Below are 14,335 nucleotides of genomic sequence, written 5' to 3' on the forward strand. Positions count from 1 at the left end.
TTAATAAATAAATAAATAAGAACAAGCCTTAACAAGGAATAATTTAAAGTCTAATGCCTGGGTTCAAAGAAATCAGTTCCACAAATGTAATCTGGGGACTTTTCTTGGCAAATGCTACTGAGTAGAAGCTTAAAGGGGTATAATTATCTACAACATTAAATGAGCTAAACAGTGTTATGAAATGTCCAAAAAGCTAACATAAATGAAAGTCATATCAAGAAATGCACAGGGTCCAGTTCTCTAGAAATAGTCATCCATCTACTCTCTACTTGTCAAGTCAGCCCTGGAGGATTTGGGCTCAGTTCTAGACATGATCTTCTATGAGGGGCACTGGTGAATGGGGAAACATTTAGAAACCAGTGCTAGGTATATCAACAATATGAAGTGAGGGATGACTGGAGGACTAGGCATGGGTGGTCGGGAAAAGAGAGGACCTGAGAACTGCCCTCTGGTATCTGAAGGCCTGTCACGCGAGGCAGGAGCAGCCTGTGCACCCTGTCTTCAATCCTGTTCCCAGCCAGTCAACACCTAGATAGTGACTTGGCCCTAGGACTCTGATTCGCCTTGCCCAATGCTATCCACATGGGTCTGAGGGGCAATGTGTTACTAAACATACCACAAAAAAGAGATATTGCAGTTAACAATGTTTACATAAAACCGTGCAAACTGGATTCCTTATGGCAGAATGTTTTGGAATCTTCAAATGATAATATCATCATGAATGTCCAAGACAGAGAGGTGTATTCGAAGTTTTCTTTTTTTTTTTTTCCAAAGTTTTCTGATCTTCATGGAACTAGTATCTTTCCACACATCCAAACACCCAGGAAGACCTTGTTCTAGACTTTTCTATTTGCATTAGGCTCAGCACTGGAATAGGTACATGGAGTCAGGAAACCAAAGGTTTAGACACGGTACCTGCCTTCAGTGACAGCTTCACCCATAGGGAAGAATGACTGATTCCAAGCCTGCACTGGATAACACTGGGGGGATTTCACAGGCAGAGACCACCTCACAGGTCCAGTGGGTAGTCGTCTGGCATCCCGTGGAGTAATATGGCACCATCCATATTTTATGAGGTAGGACAGAACTAAGCAGTAGCCTTGATATCTCTGACCAAAGACCTAGACCTTGGGAAATCATGTAGCCTTTTTTGTAGACATTGTTCAACCTCCAAACTCATTCTTGCTGCTGCTGCTAAGTCACTTCAGTCGTGTCTGACTCTGTGGGACCCATACACGGCAGCCCACTAGGCTCCTCTGTCCCTGGGATTCTCCAGACAAGAACACTGGAGTGGGTTGCCATTTCCTTCTCCAATGCATGAAAGTGAAAAGTGAAAGTGAAGTCGCTCAGCCGTGTCCGACTCTTAGTGACCCCATGGACTGCAGCCTACCAGGTTCCTCCATCCATGGGATTTTTCAGGCAAGAGTACTGGAGTGGGGTGCCATTGCCTTCTCCGAAACTCATTCTTAATACCCTCCAATTCCATAAGCCAATTCATTACCAAGAAGTAACATCACTTCCTCAAGGGTATTAAATCGCTTAGAATTTTGTCACTGGGCATCTCAAATTTATTAGCTCATTCTGCCCACCCTTTTATACAGTTCATGAGGTTCTCATGGCAAGTATACTGGTGTGGTTTGCCATTTCATCCTCCAGCAGATGCTGAAGAGATCAAGAAGAGATGGAAAGAATACCTGGAAGAACTGTATAAAAAAGATTTTAATGAACCAGATTACTAAGATGGTGTGGTTAGTCACCCAGAGCCAGACATTCTGAAGTGTGAAGTCAAGTGGGCCTTAAGAAGCACTGCTGTTAATAAAGTTAGTGGATGTGATGAAATTCCAACAGAACTATTCAAATCCCTAAAAGAGGATTCCATCAAGATTTTGCATTCATTATGTCAGCAAATCAGGAAGATCCAGCAGAGGCCACAGGACTGAAAAAGGTCAATTCTCATCCCAGTCCCCAAGAAAGGTAGTACCAAAGAGTGTGCTAACCATTGGACAATTGCACTCATCTCCCATGCTAGTAAGGTCATGCTTAAAATCTTGCATGCTAGGCTTCAGCATTATGTGAACTAAGAACTTCCAGATGTCCAAGCTGGGTTTAGAACAGAAAGAGGAACTAGAGATCAAATTGCTAACATTTGAGGGATTATATAGAAAAAGCAAGGGAATTTCAGAAAAACATCTATCTCTGTTTCATTGACTATGATAAAGCTTTTGACTCTGTAGATCATGACAGACTGTGGAAAGCTCTTTTAGAGATGATAATATCAGACCATCTTACCTGTCTCCTGAGAAACCTGTATGTGGGTCAAGAAGCAACAGTTAGAACCCTGTACGGAACAACTGATTGGTTCAAGATTGAGAAAGGAGTACAACAGGGCTGTCTGCTATCACCTGTTTGTTTAACCTGTACACTGAGCACATCATAAGAAATGCCAGGCTGGATGAGTTCCAGGCTGGAATCAAGAGAGGTGGGAGAAACATCAACAACCTCAGATATGCGGATGATACCACTCTAAAGGCAGAAAGCTAAGAGGAAACTAAACAGCCTCTTGATGAGGGTGAAGGAGAAGAGTCAAAGAGCCAGCTTAAGACTAAATATTAAAAAATCTACAATCGTGGCATCCAGGCCCATTACTGCATGGCAAATAGAAGGGGCAAAGGTGGAAGTAGTGACAGATTTCCTCTTCTTGGGCTCCAAAATCACTGCTGACAGTGACTGCAACCATGAAATCAGAAGCTGTTTGTTTCTTGGCAGGAAAGCGATGACAAACCTAGACAGTGTGTTGAAAAGCAGAGACATTACTCTGCCAGCAAATGTCTGTTTAGTCAAGGCTATGGTCTTCCCAGTAGTCATGTATGGTTGTGAGAGCTGAATAAGGCAGAATGCCAAAGAATTGATGCCTTTGAACTAAGGTGCTGGAGAAGACTCCTGAAAGTCCCTGGGACAGCAAGGAGATCAAACCAGTCAATCTTAAGGGAGATCAACACTGAATATTCACTGGAAGGACTGATGCTGAAGCTGAAGCTCTAGTATTTTGGTCATCTGATGCAAACAGACAACTCATTGAAAAAGTCCCTGATGTTGGGAAAGATCAAGGGCAGAAGGAGAAGAGGGTGTCAGAGAATGAGATGGCTGGATTGTATCACCAATGCAATGAACATGAACTTGGGCAAACTCTGGGAGATGGTGAGGGACAGGGAAGCCTAGCATCCTGCAGTCCATGGGGTCACAAAGGTTCGGACATGACCGGGCGACTGAACAACAACATCTACCCCATCCTAGGATTTATAGGAAAAGAAATCAGCCTTTTATTCTGTTTAGCCAGCATGAATTGCAACTCAATGGCAAGGCTGATAGATTTTGAATTTTTCTTTGACAAAGGGTGGAAGAATAGTACTGAGGATCAAGAAGATTGGTTCTTTTACTTCAAAATATTGGGTAGAGGCAATAGGAGGAGAGGAAATATGGCCACTGAAGTACTTTGCAACCTGGCTGCTCGAGACCACCCTGGGGAAAGGGCCACAAGCCTGAATGAATGTTTAGAAAAGAGAGAGACTGATGTAGGATGGGGTCATTGGGAAGGTCATGGAAGTGGGACTTCAAGTCCGTACTGGAAAGGCATAGAAAAGGAGGGAAAGCATGTGTTGTATGGCAGAAACCAATACAACATTGAAAGCAATTACCCTTTAATTAAAAATAAATTAAACTTTTAAAAACTTACAAAGAAGAAGGGAGAACACGGAAAGTGGGGTCTAAGGATCGTGGGACATCCCCTAAGCATACCATGTTCTACTCTTTCATTGCACCACAATTCACATATAGAGCTTCATGGCCAATTTCTTGATTACCTAGCAACTCAGTTCCACCCTAATGGTCTCCCTCCACATAACCTTAATAAATTACAACCTGTTGCTACAGAAAACATATGCCTATTAAAGAAGAAGATTTAACACTGTGGTGAAAACGTCTCTTAAATAAAAACGAAAAACTGACTCACTCCACCATATTTCTTCCTAGAAATAAAAACATTTATAAAGGTTTCCTTGACCACTAAGGGGAGAAAAATGTGTTTATCATTCTGTTTAATCCCCACAGACTCAATGGCCACGCTGCCCAAACTTCCTGCCTTGGTAGATGTGATCCTCCGAAAGTAAAATTAACCCTCCCCGGTGGAACGTGCTCACTGCTTTTTCAAATGTGTACACTCCATCAGGGTTGTTATAAATAAGCTGTATCTTGATTTAGGACATATCAGCTACCGTTGCTATTTCAGTGCTGCTTTAGCAGTCTAAGCTTTCACTGCAAGTAGCATTTACAGGGAAAAAAACAGCTCAAGGCTGCATACTTACCAGTCCCGAAGCTCTCCTCCCCACAAAGGGACAGTTTGCTTGCATCCATCAGATTCCCAAAAAACTTCCAGCCAGTTGGGGTCTCATACAAAGCGATCTTTGTAGCATTAGCCACCCTTCAAAGGCATGAAATCAAAGTTACATCACAGCAGGACTGCTAGGGTAGCCATGTGAGGGATGGAAAATAGCAACCGTTATTGTAATCAAGGGTTCCCACTTAGCATTGCTCAGAGGTACACATAATTCTAAGATTGGTGGAAAATCGTATGAAAAAACTCGTGCACAATGGGCTATTATATGTGGAGTCAGAGGAGGGGGAGCAGAGTACGAAGAAAGAATTAATTCAGGTCACTGAATTTAATATTTTAGAAGAAGTAACAGTGGCAAAATGGACAAAACTGTTTGGGGGGCTATTTAAACCCATGTGTTTTGGATACAGACAGCATTTATAACCATTCCATAATGAACAAAACAATGATGTTTCGATGCACCTATAATTATAGAGCCAGAAGATATTGGGTCTGGAAGGTCAGTATTTCACAGAGAAAGAAACAGGACCCAGAATGTTACGTGACTCAGTCCAAGGTCACACAGCCAGGATGACCACTGCCTGCGATCCGGTCAGTGCTCCTTTCATTCCCTGGAAGGCCCCAAGAGGACAGGGCCTGGGGGCTCCCGTCAGCTCTAGCTGCATCCACACCAATCCGTGGTCCCCTGTCCCCTGCAACACATCTTTTACTTCTCCCTAAATTATCCTTAGTCTATCTGAAACTTTTGAGGGACTCTTTTTTTAGATTCCTTTCCCTTTGAACAGGAAAAGTTACCTACATTTCATTCACCTTTTTAGTGAGATTTGCTTCCCAAAATGCTTATCACTAGCAAAACAATATCATATTTCAATTCTAATATTTGAGGAAAATTAAATTATGATTTTTAAAACTATGAAAATAAAATAAAGTTTCTTTCTGGGTAATGAAGTATTTTCCATTGTGATTCTATATGTGGATTATCACATATAATCCACATAAATTGGAATTAGACTATTTTTGGATTACACAGAAGCTATTTCAGGACCTGATCAGTCTAATGGACAATAGTGTGGCCACAAACCAGCTCACAGCTTTGGAGGGAGGATGTGGAGGCAGAAGGACCAGGGTCTAATTCTAGCTCTGATGTAGCTGTGGAGTCCTGGGAACGGCTGCTAACTACTCTTCTGGCTGACAGATGAATGGATAAAGAAGATGTGGTACAAATACCACATAAATGGAATATTGCTGCTGCTAAGTCGCTTCAGTCGTGTCCGACTCTGTGCGACCCCATACACGGCAGCCCACCAGGCTCCCCTGTCCCTGGGATTCTCCAGGCAGGAACACTGGAGTGGGTTGCCATTTCCTTCTCCAATGCATGAAAGTGAAAAGTGAAAGTGAAGTCGCTCAGCCATGTCCGACTCTTAGCGACCCCATGGACTGCAGACCACCAGGCTCCTCCATCCATGAGATTTTCCAGGCAAGATTACTGGAGTGGGGTGCCATTGCCTTCTCCGAAATGGAATATTACTCAGCCATAAAAAAGAACAAAATAATGCCATTTGCAGTAATATGGATGGACCTAGAGATAGCCATACTAAGCGAAGTAAGTCAGCCAGAGAAATACAAATATCATATGATATCACTTACATGTGGAATCGTAAAAAAAAATGGTACAAATGAACTTATTTACAAAATAGAAATAGAGTCACAGATGGGAAAACAAACTTATGGTTACCAAGGGGGAAAAGAGTTGGGGAGGGATAAATTGGGAGATTGGAACTGACATATACACACTGCTGCTGCTGCTAAGTCACTTCAGTCGTGTCCGACTCTGTGCAACCCCATAGACAGCCCACCAGGCTCCATCCCTGGGATTCTCTAGGCAAGAACACTGGAGTGGGTTGCCATTTCCTTCTCCAATGCATGAAAGTGAAAAGTGAAAGTGAAGTCGCTCAGCCATGTCTGACTCTTAGCGACCCCATGGACTGCAGCCCACCAGGCTCCTCTGTCCAAGGGATTTTCCAGGCAAGAGTACTGGAGTGGGGTGCCAATGCCTTCTCCGATATAGATACTACTATATATAAAATAGATAACTCATAAGGACTTACTGTATAGTACAGAGAATTCTCCTCAATACTCTGTGATGACCTTTATGGGAAAAGAATCTAAAAAAGACTGGCTATATCTAATTATAGCTGATTCACTTTGCTGTAAAGCAGAAACTAACACAATAATGTAAATCAACTATACTCCAAAACAAGTAAAAAAATAAAATAAGGACTGCTATGAGGATCAATTGAGACAGTGGATGTAAAAAAAAAACAGTGTCAACTACAAATTACTATATGATATTAGTCATTACTTTCTTAGCTGAAGTGAAGTCAGCACTAGTTCTATAAACACACACACACACACACACACACACACACACCAGAAAACTACTGCACTGCACATCCCAGTGTTTGGGAGCAAAGGTTCTGGGTTCAAATCCTGCTCTATCATTTACTAGCTGGGTGACCTTGGGCAAATTATTTAACTTCTTTTTCCTTTTGTTTTCCCATCTGTAAAGAGGAGTTAAATACAGTATTTACTTCATGGAGCCAATCTGAGAATTAAATGACTTAAAATATATGCTTAGTGTCTAGCATAAGGTAATGTTTAGTGAGCAATAGTTATGATTATAAGAACCAAGTACATACATTCTTCTTCTTCCCTAGCCTCAGCCTTTCATTCATTCACTTGTTCTTTACCCATTCATCCAGGAACTATTTATTGGACACCTAACATGATGTTATGACCAACCTAGATAGCATATTCAAAAGCAGAGACATTACTTTGCCAACAAAGGTACATCTAGTCAAGGCTATGGTTTTTCCTGTGGTCATGTATGGATGTGAGAGTTGGACTGTGAAGAAGGCTGAGCACTGAAGAATTGATGCTTTTGAACTGTGGTGTTGGAGAAGACTCTTGAGAGTCCCTTGGACTGCAAGGAGATCCAACCAGTCCATTCTGAAGGAGATCAGCCCTGGGATTTCTTTGGAAGGAATGATGCTAAAGCTGAAACTCCGTACTTTGGCCACCTCATGTGAAGAGTTGACTCATTGGAAAAGACTCTGATGCTGGGAGGGATTAGGGGCAAGAGGAGAAGGGGACACCAGAGGATGAGATGGCTGGCATCACTGACTCGATGGACATGAGTCTGAGTGAACTCCGGGAGTTGGTGATGGACAGGGAGGACTGGCGTGCTGCGATTCATGGGGTCACAAAGAGTCGGACACGACTGAGCGACTGATCTGATCTGAACATGATGTAGTCAACATCTCTGCTTTGTGCTCATTTATGACTTCCATTTTTCAGATGTTTTAAATGTGATCTCATAAGCTAACCTAAAGCCTTTTCAAATGAGATGATATACAATAAATAAACAAGCAAGTCAAAGATACCAACTGTTTACTGTCACTGGGTCCCTTGTTTCTCCAAAACTGAATGTATTTTTTAAACTATTTTAGCTTTATGTTTATTCAGATTTTGAATAAATGAACATTTACTATGCTTGTGTGTATGGGCATCTGATGGGGGCTGGATGGGGAACATTTTTTTGAAAGTTCTGTTGAAACACTGATCTTACATCAGTCTTTCATCCCTACTCTGTGCACACTGCCCAGAGAAAGTGAGTCTCTAGAATGATGTCTTGACTACAGCAGAAGTGCCATCCATTCATTTATTCATTAACATTCAATCATTCATTTTTTAAAATGAGGCATGTGTGTGTGTGTGTGTGTATGTACCAGGCACGCCATGATCAGTCAGAGTTTAGCACAGTGACAAAGACGTTCTTTTCTCTATATTAGTTTCGAGTTCAACAGGGCAGATAGTCAAGTAAACAGAGTATCAGCACACAGCGTGAGAAGAGCCAGGATGGGAGAGACGCAGAGTGCTAAAGCAGCACAGTGGGGCACATCCAATCCAGAAAAAAGGACACCATTCCTTCATAAAGAAAACCCTTAGATAACACACTATGTATGCATCAGATGTCTGAACTGAAAGGGGAGGAAGGGTGCTCCCGGCACTATGAGGGCCTGCTTGGGAAGCAAGGGAGTGGAGAGACCTACCGGTCCAGGGCACCACTGGTGGGCATGCTGCGTGCGAAGCCACGGACCCCGGTTTGCTGGAAGTATGGAATGCTGAAGATGTTGGCAGCAATGACAGCCACAGAGTCTGAAGGGTTCACGAAGAACCCGTGCTTGCCCAGAATCATGTTCCGATCCTTTGGGAGAAGGGGGATTCAAAGAGAGATCTTTTAATCAAAGTGCTGAAGAAACCAAACGATCTTACATGGAGGTTTTGTAAAATTTAAAGCTGATACATTTATTCATACTGGGTTCTAGACACTGGACTTTATTCCTAATTGATCTGTACAGTACCGCTGGGCCAATGGCACCTCCGTGCCAAACAGCTAAAACTGTTTTGAGTTAAAGCGCAAACTCCTTCCAGGCTGAATTCTCTGTTCTCCCTCCAGAGGCCAGCTGAATGTAACCTCCCTGACCTTCTCCAAACTCTGGAACCAAACACCTCTCTTCTCTCCCAGAAGAGAGCAGAGATCACAGTGAGAGGAAATGTGGGCTCTTTAAAGCTTGCTAGGCTTCCCTGATGGCTCAGACGGTAAAGCATCTGCCTACAATGCAGGAGACCCGGGTTCGATCCCTGGGTCAGGAAGATCCTCTGGAGAAGGAAATGGCACCCCACTCCAGTAGTCTTGCCTGGAAAATCCCATGGACGGAGGAGCCTGGTAGGCTACAGTTCGTGGGGTTGCAATGAGTCGGACACGACTGAGCGACTTCACTTTCACTTTCAGGTCTACCAGGCATTCTCCAAGGAAAAAGCAGATTTCCTCAAGGAAAGGCTCCTAAATCTTGGCACCTCCATTTGGTGCAGGACCCAACAAAATATGGTGTCACCTCACTGTTCTCCTGGTGCCTGATACACAGGAAGTACTCAAGTAACTGAGAGTAAAGAGGAAACCCAGGATGCACTGCAACAGAAAGACGCACTGAAAATAATGTCTGCTTGTTCATTTGTTTAGTGACTGAGTCGTGTCTGACTCTTTTGAGACACCATGGACTGTAGCCCACCAGGCTCCTCTGTCCGTGGGATTTTCCAGGCAAGAATACTGGAGTGGGTTGCCATTCCCTTCTCCAGGGAATCTTCCCTACTCAGGGATCGAACCTGCATCTCCTACACTGGCAGGTGGATTCTTTACCAACTGAGCCACCAGGTAATGTCCCAACCTCTGCTATTTCCCAAATATTAATATTCCCCAAATATTAATATTCCCCAAATATTAATATTGGAAAACCTATTTTATAGGAAACAATGAATTCCAGCTGATGTTAAAGAACAATAGCAACCACCAAAATATATTTTTAAGCAAGTAAATATGTGTAGTGTTTACTATCTCTAAGAAACTGTCCCTCCTTGTCTGTTACATATTCACCAGTGCAAATAAAAGAGCATGTTTATTTCAAATATTAACTGTAGCTAAAGAATAAACTGTTAATTCTCTCATTATAGTTTCATCTTTCAGCTAATGTGAATGAATAGATGGGTATATCATATGGCCAAAACCCTTTCCAGAGATTGAAGAAGGATCCAGCTGCTGGCTAAGAGCAAAAATCTACCTAAGGATGGAGATCGAGAACCCAGTCAGCTCATGGAGCATCAGTCATGACATGATAACCAGGCCCCAATCACCCTGCCCTCCTCAGCAAACACTAGACACATGGTTCCACTTCAAGTCATCCTGTCAAGAGGGTCTTCTAATAATTGAGCCCTGACTCCAGGTGCAGTGACGGAGCTTGACTGCACTCCAGGCTGCAGGGCCTGCTTTTCCCCCATTTAGCACATTAGGCCTGGCCTGCATCAGAGTTCACTTAAATGCATTTTTACCCACCCCATCTCCATCAAAGGCAGCCCCAAAATCATGCTCTCCTGTCTTCATAGTCTCCACCAGGTCAGCTGCGTAGGTGAGGTTGGGGTCAGGGTGGTGGCCTCCAAAGTCCTCCAGGGGAACGCAGTTCACTGCCGAGTTCGCAGGGGCGCCGAGTTCTTCACAGAGGATTTTTTTCACATATGGTCCCACGACTATGCAGAGCATGAAATGAAGAACCAGAAATGAAACTGATTACAGAAGGTGAGGACTGGGGACTAGGTAGAGGCAATCTAGGGAAAATGGCACAAACCGCAGAGAGTCTGGAGTAGAAAGTTCTACAAGTAGGAATAATGAGGGATTAGGAAAGAGTGGGAGAAGGGGAGAAAGCGAAGCTTTATGAAGATCCTGCTACACAGGTGCTTCTTAAACATTTCCTCAGTCCTTCAAAAAGGCCCATGAGGTGCTACAACTTAGCGCTTTAAGAACCTGGACTCTGGAATCAGAGTATCTGGGTTCAGATCTCAGCTGTCAATTATTGGCTCTACCATTTTGGGGAAAGTTATTTAAGCTATTTAATATCTCTGCTGTGCTTCCATCTATGCCAACTGCAAAATGAGAATAATAATAGTAAAGCTACCTTTACAGGGTAGATGTGAGAATTAAATGAGTTAATAGAGATGAGGCACCAAGAACAAGCAACAGCCCATATTTTATAAAGGCTTGTGTATTATGATTACCACCTCCAATTTATGATAAGAAAACTGAGGTTCTGAGAGGAAGCTATTTGCCCAAACTTACACAGATAGTAGGAGTGAGAGCTAGGATTCAGAGTCCTAATCTTTCTCCTCTATCAAGCTATCCAACAAGCTGATTAAAAGAATACAGACAAAAACACAGTAACAACACACAACAGGGCAAACCCGTCACATACTTCACAGTGACACTTAGTGCTACGATCAAGAACGTTCGTCTCTAAATGCTTTCAACCAAGGAAGGTTCCAATATATGCGGCAGAGGTCAGGACAATATAGAATACGTGTCTCCCACTGGGGGCATGCTAAGGAGGCTACTGACACACCCCAGAATGAGGACAAGGCAGCCAGAGCCATGAGGGGCATAGAAACTGAGACTCTTGAGGAACAACTGAAAGCCTTGCAGAAAGACGTCAGCTTGGAGACCAGCTTCTCCTAGGAAATACACCATCACAAGCCCCGTACTCAAGCCAACCAAGGCTTTTGCTCATTCCCCTAATGTGACATCTCCTTTTCATCTTTTATGCATTGGCTGCAGCCACTGCCTCAGCTGGGTATAACCATCACTGGAGTTTCCACCACCTTACATCTTTCTTTCATAAAAGCTTGAGTTGGTTGCCACTTCTTCCAAGAAACCTCTCTTGATACCTTCAGTCAAACTGCGCCTTCCTCCACACTCCAAGGAGAATACTTGAAATTTTATCTAACCCTCATTTTGTTGGCCTGGCAGTGGTTGGTTTCTTAGCCACTTCATCTCCCCAAGCATCACAAGCTCTTTGAAGGAAGTGTCTGCTGCTGCTGCTGCTGCTAAGTCGCTTCAGTTGTGTCTGACTCTGTGCGACCCCATAGACGGAAGCCCACCAGGCTCCCCGGTCCCTGGGATTCTCCAGGAAAGAACACTGGAGTAGGTTGCCATTTCCTTCTCCAATGCATGAAAGTGAAAAGTGAAAGTGAAGGTGCTCAGTCGTGTCCAACTCTTAGCGACCCCATAGACGGCAGTCCACCAGGCTCCTCTGTCCATGGGATTTTCCAGGCAAGAGTACTGGAGTGGGGTGCCATTGTCTACAGAATCCCTGACTACACCCACACCCCCAAGCATACATGTAGTAGCTACTCAATGCATGGCTGCTGAATGTTCTGAAAAGTCAGAATGGCCTTTGTCTGAATAACGGAGGCCCATTCTGTGAGATTCCAGAGGCAAGTTAGGACCCAAGGAAGCAGTTCCAGAGATAGACCATCTCAGGCCACCAGGAGAAGTTTTCTAACAGATTTTGCAGTGTAACAGAAGGACCTGGACAGGATCATAGGAATGGTTCAAGCACAGGCAGAAAGTCTTCCCCAACTAGGCAGGCAGATGGATTCCAGCACCAGGGAAAATCGTTGCCACTCAAAGATTCTAAAATTCTAGGGACATCCCTGGTGGTCCAGTGGTTAAGAACTCACCTTCCAATGCAGGGGACGTGGGTTTGGTCCCTGGTCGAGGAACCAGGATCCCACATGTGGCGGGGCAACTATGCCCACATGCCATAACTACTGAGCCCGCACACCTCAACTAGAGAGCCTCCCACCATGACTAGAGAGAAACCTGCGTGCCACAAGGAAAGCCCCGACGTGCTGCAACTAAGACCTGATGCAGCCAACAATAAGAAGCAAATAAATATATTTTTAAGAAAAAGATCCTAAACTTCCAAATTATTACAAAACAAATAGACAAGCCAAGGGCTCAGGAGTTCCCATATTCCTACATCAAGAGAACCTCACGGCTCTGATTCGGTGACGGCTGCCACCTCTACTGATCTGGCCACAAAACCCACAGAGGAAGAAGAGGGAGAGACATACATCCTGTTGCTCCTGACTTGAACCCTCGGCGTGCTCTGGTCAGCTTCTAAGAAAAGGCGCGTGTGGGAACAGGAAACTGGAGTGTGGGGCTCAGGAGCACATTTATCAGATCTAGCAAACCATGGCTCCCCCTGGGAATAGATGGGGGTGTTCAGGAAGAATCCAAGGCATCTTCTGAGGGGGAGGGAGAGTCCACAAAAATAGCTGCATGTTACTCAAAACCTGCTGCTTAATGTGGAAACACTGACCGTCACACTACCTTACCATGAGGAATTTTTGCTGCCTACAGTTAGATTTTATCTGTGAATATTACTCTGAAATGATTGGAAAGTAATGGTGTAAACGCTGCCAGAGACAGCCTTAAGAAAAGGCTTGTTAAGGCATCATGATACACAAAGTTGAGAGCTGCTTCATAGCTTTGAGAGAAAAGAAGAGAAAGGGCTCCATACCTCCATGCATGGCATCTATACGGATCTTTAGTCGGTTTGGACCAGAAAGCAGTTCTTTCAGCGCGTTAAAATCAAAGATGTTTCTCAGCATCGTAGCATAAGCTTCCACCGAATCCACAATTTCCACTGTGAGAACAAGCAACATTAAAAGATGGAGGAACTAAACACTTTTTGAAATATTATCCTCTGAAATGATTATATGGCTGTAAACATGCAATTGCTACCTTAAAAGGACATTTATGGAGCAGCTCCAATGTGCCAGGGCTGTTACATGATCTCTTATTCAAAACTAACACAAATTTCCTGAGCAGTAAATGTTATCAGTTCTATTTTATAGACGAGCAAGTTCAACTTCTGAAAGATTAAGTAACTTGCCCACACAGCTGGGATGTGGCACACTGAGGAATTTTGACAGAGGTTTGTCTGATGGTAAACTGCTCTACTACCATGTTGATTCATCTCCAGGAAGTATATTTTAGTGTCAAAAAATAACAGAAAAGGTAACACCTACTTTACTTTTTCCAGGCCCATTGCCATTAAGACTTAATGGTAAAAAGCAGAGAAAAAATTTTTTTAATGAATCACTTTTTACATGCACTGCTAAAGGAATAAAACAAACATAAGAACTAAGTCTCGTTGAATTTTCAGGGGTCTGAACATTTTCAAAACATGAAATGTTTAAGAAATTCTCTACTGGTATTTTCTAAACCCTAATAATGTCTTCAAGATATACCAAAGCACCCCTTCCTCTTCCTTGGGATGCAATTGTCTGTCCTTCTGGGTAGGTTCAAACACAAAATGCATCCCACAAACTTGCAGTCCAGATGAAAGAATACACGTGAGAGCAAAGTCGAAACACAAGTCACGCTGCTAACCATCTCATCCTCGTTGTATTAATATGAATAACTTTGCAAACATGTATTTCATCCATTATCATCATACATTATCATTCAACAATAAAATGTTTACCACAGCT

The 14,335-nt window shown here is 43.3% G+C and overlaps 1 protein-coding gene and 1 non-coding gene across 4 annotated transcripts in view; one reads left to right on the plus strand and one right to left on the minus strand.

The window, feature by feature from the left end:
* PGM1 (phosphoglucomutase 1) overlaps positions 1 to 14,335 on the minus strand; it is a 67,988-nt gene that overhangs the window by 17,582 nt on the left and 36,071 nt on the right. For all 3 annotated transcript variants that reach the window (XM_070367907.1, XM_070367908.1, XM_070367906.1), the window contains exons 4-7: positions 13,360 to 13,485; positions 10,341 to 10,531; positions 8,503 to 8,657; positions 4,362 to 4,477 (exon numbers count right to left, since the gene is read on the minus strand). In XM_070367907.1, the coding sequence (XP_070224008.1) occupies positions 4,362 to 4,477; positions 8,503 to 8,657; positions 10,341 to 10,531; positions 13,360 to 13,485 (588 nt within the window). The remainder of the gene's footprint in view (positions 1 to 4,361; positions 4,478 to 8,502; positions 8,658 to 10,340; positions 10,532 to 13,359; positions 13,486 to 14,335) is intronic.
* TRNAC-ACA (transfer RNA cysteine (anticodon ACA)) lies at positions 9,035 to 9,107 on the plus strand. The gene has a single exon. It is a non-coding gene; the product is annotated as a tRNA-Cys (tRNA).

The sequence above is a fragment of the Bos mutus genome, chromosome 3, assembly GCF_027580195.1.
Source record: "Bos mutus isolate GX-2022 chromosome 3, NWIPB_WYAK_1.1, whole genome shotgun sequence".
NCBI classification, from domain to species: Eukaryota; Metazoa; Chordata; class Mammalia; order Artiodactyla; family Bovidae; genus Bos; species Bos mutus.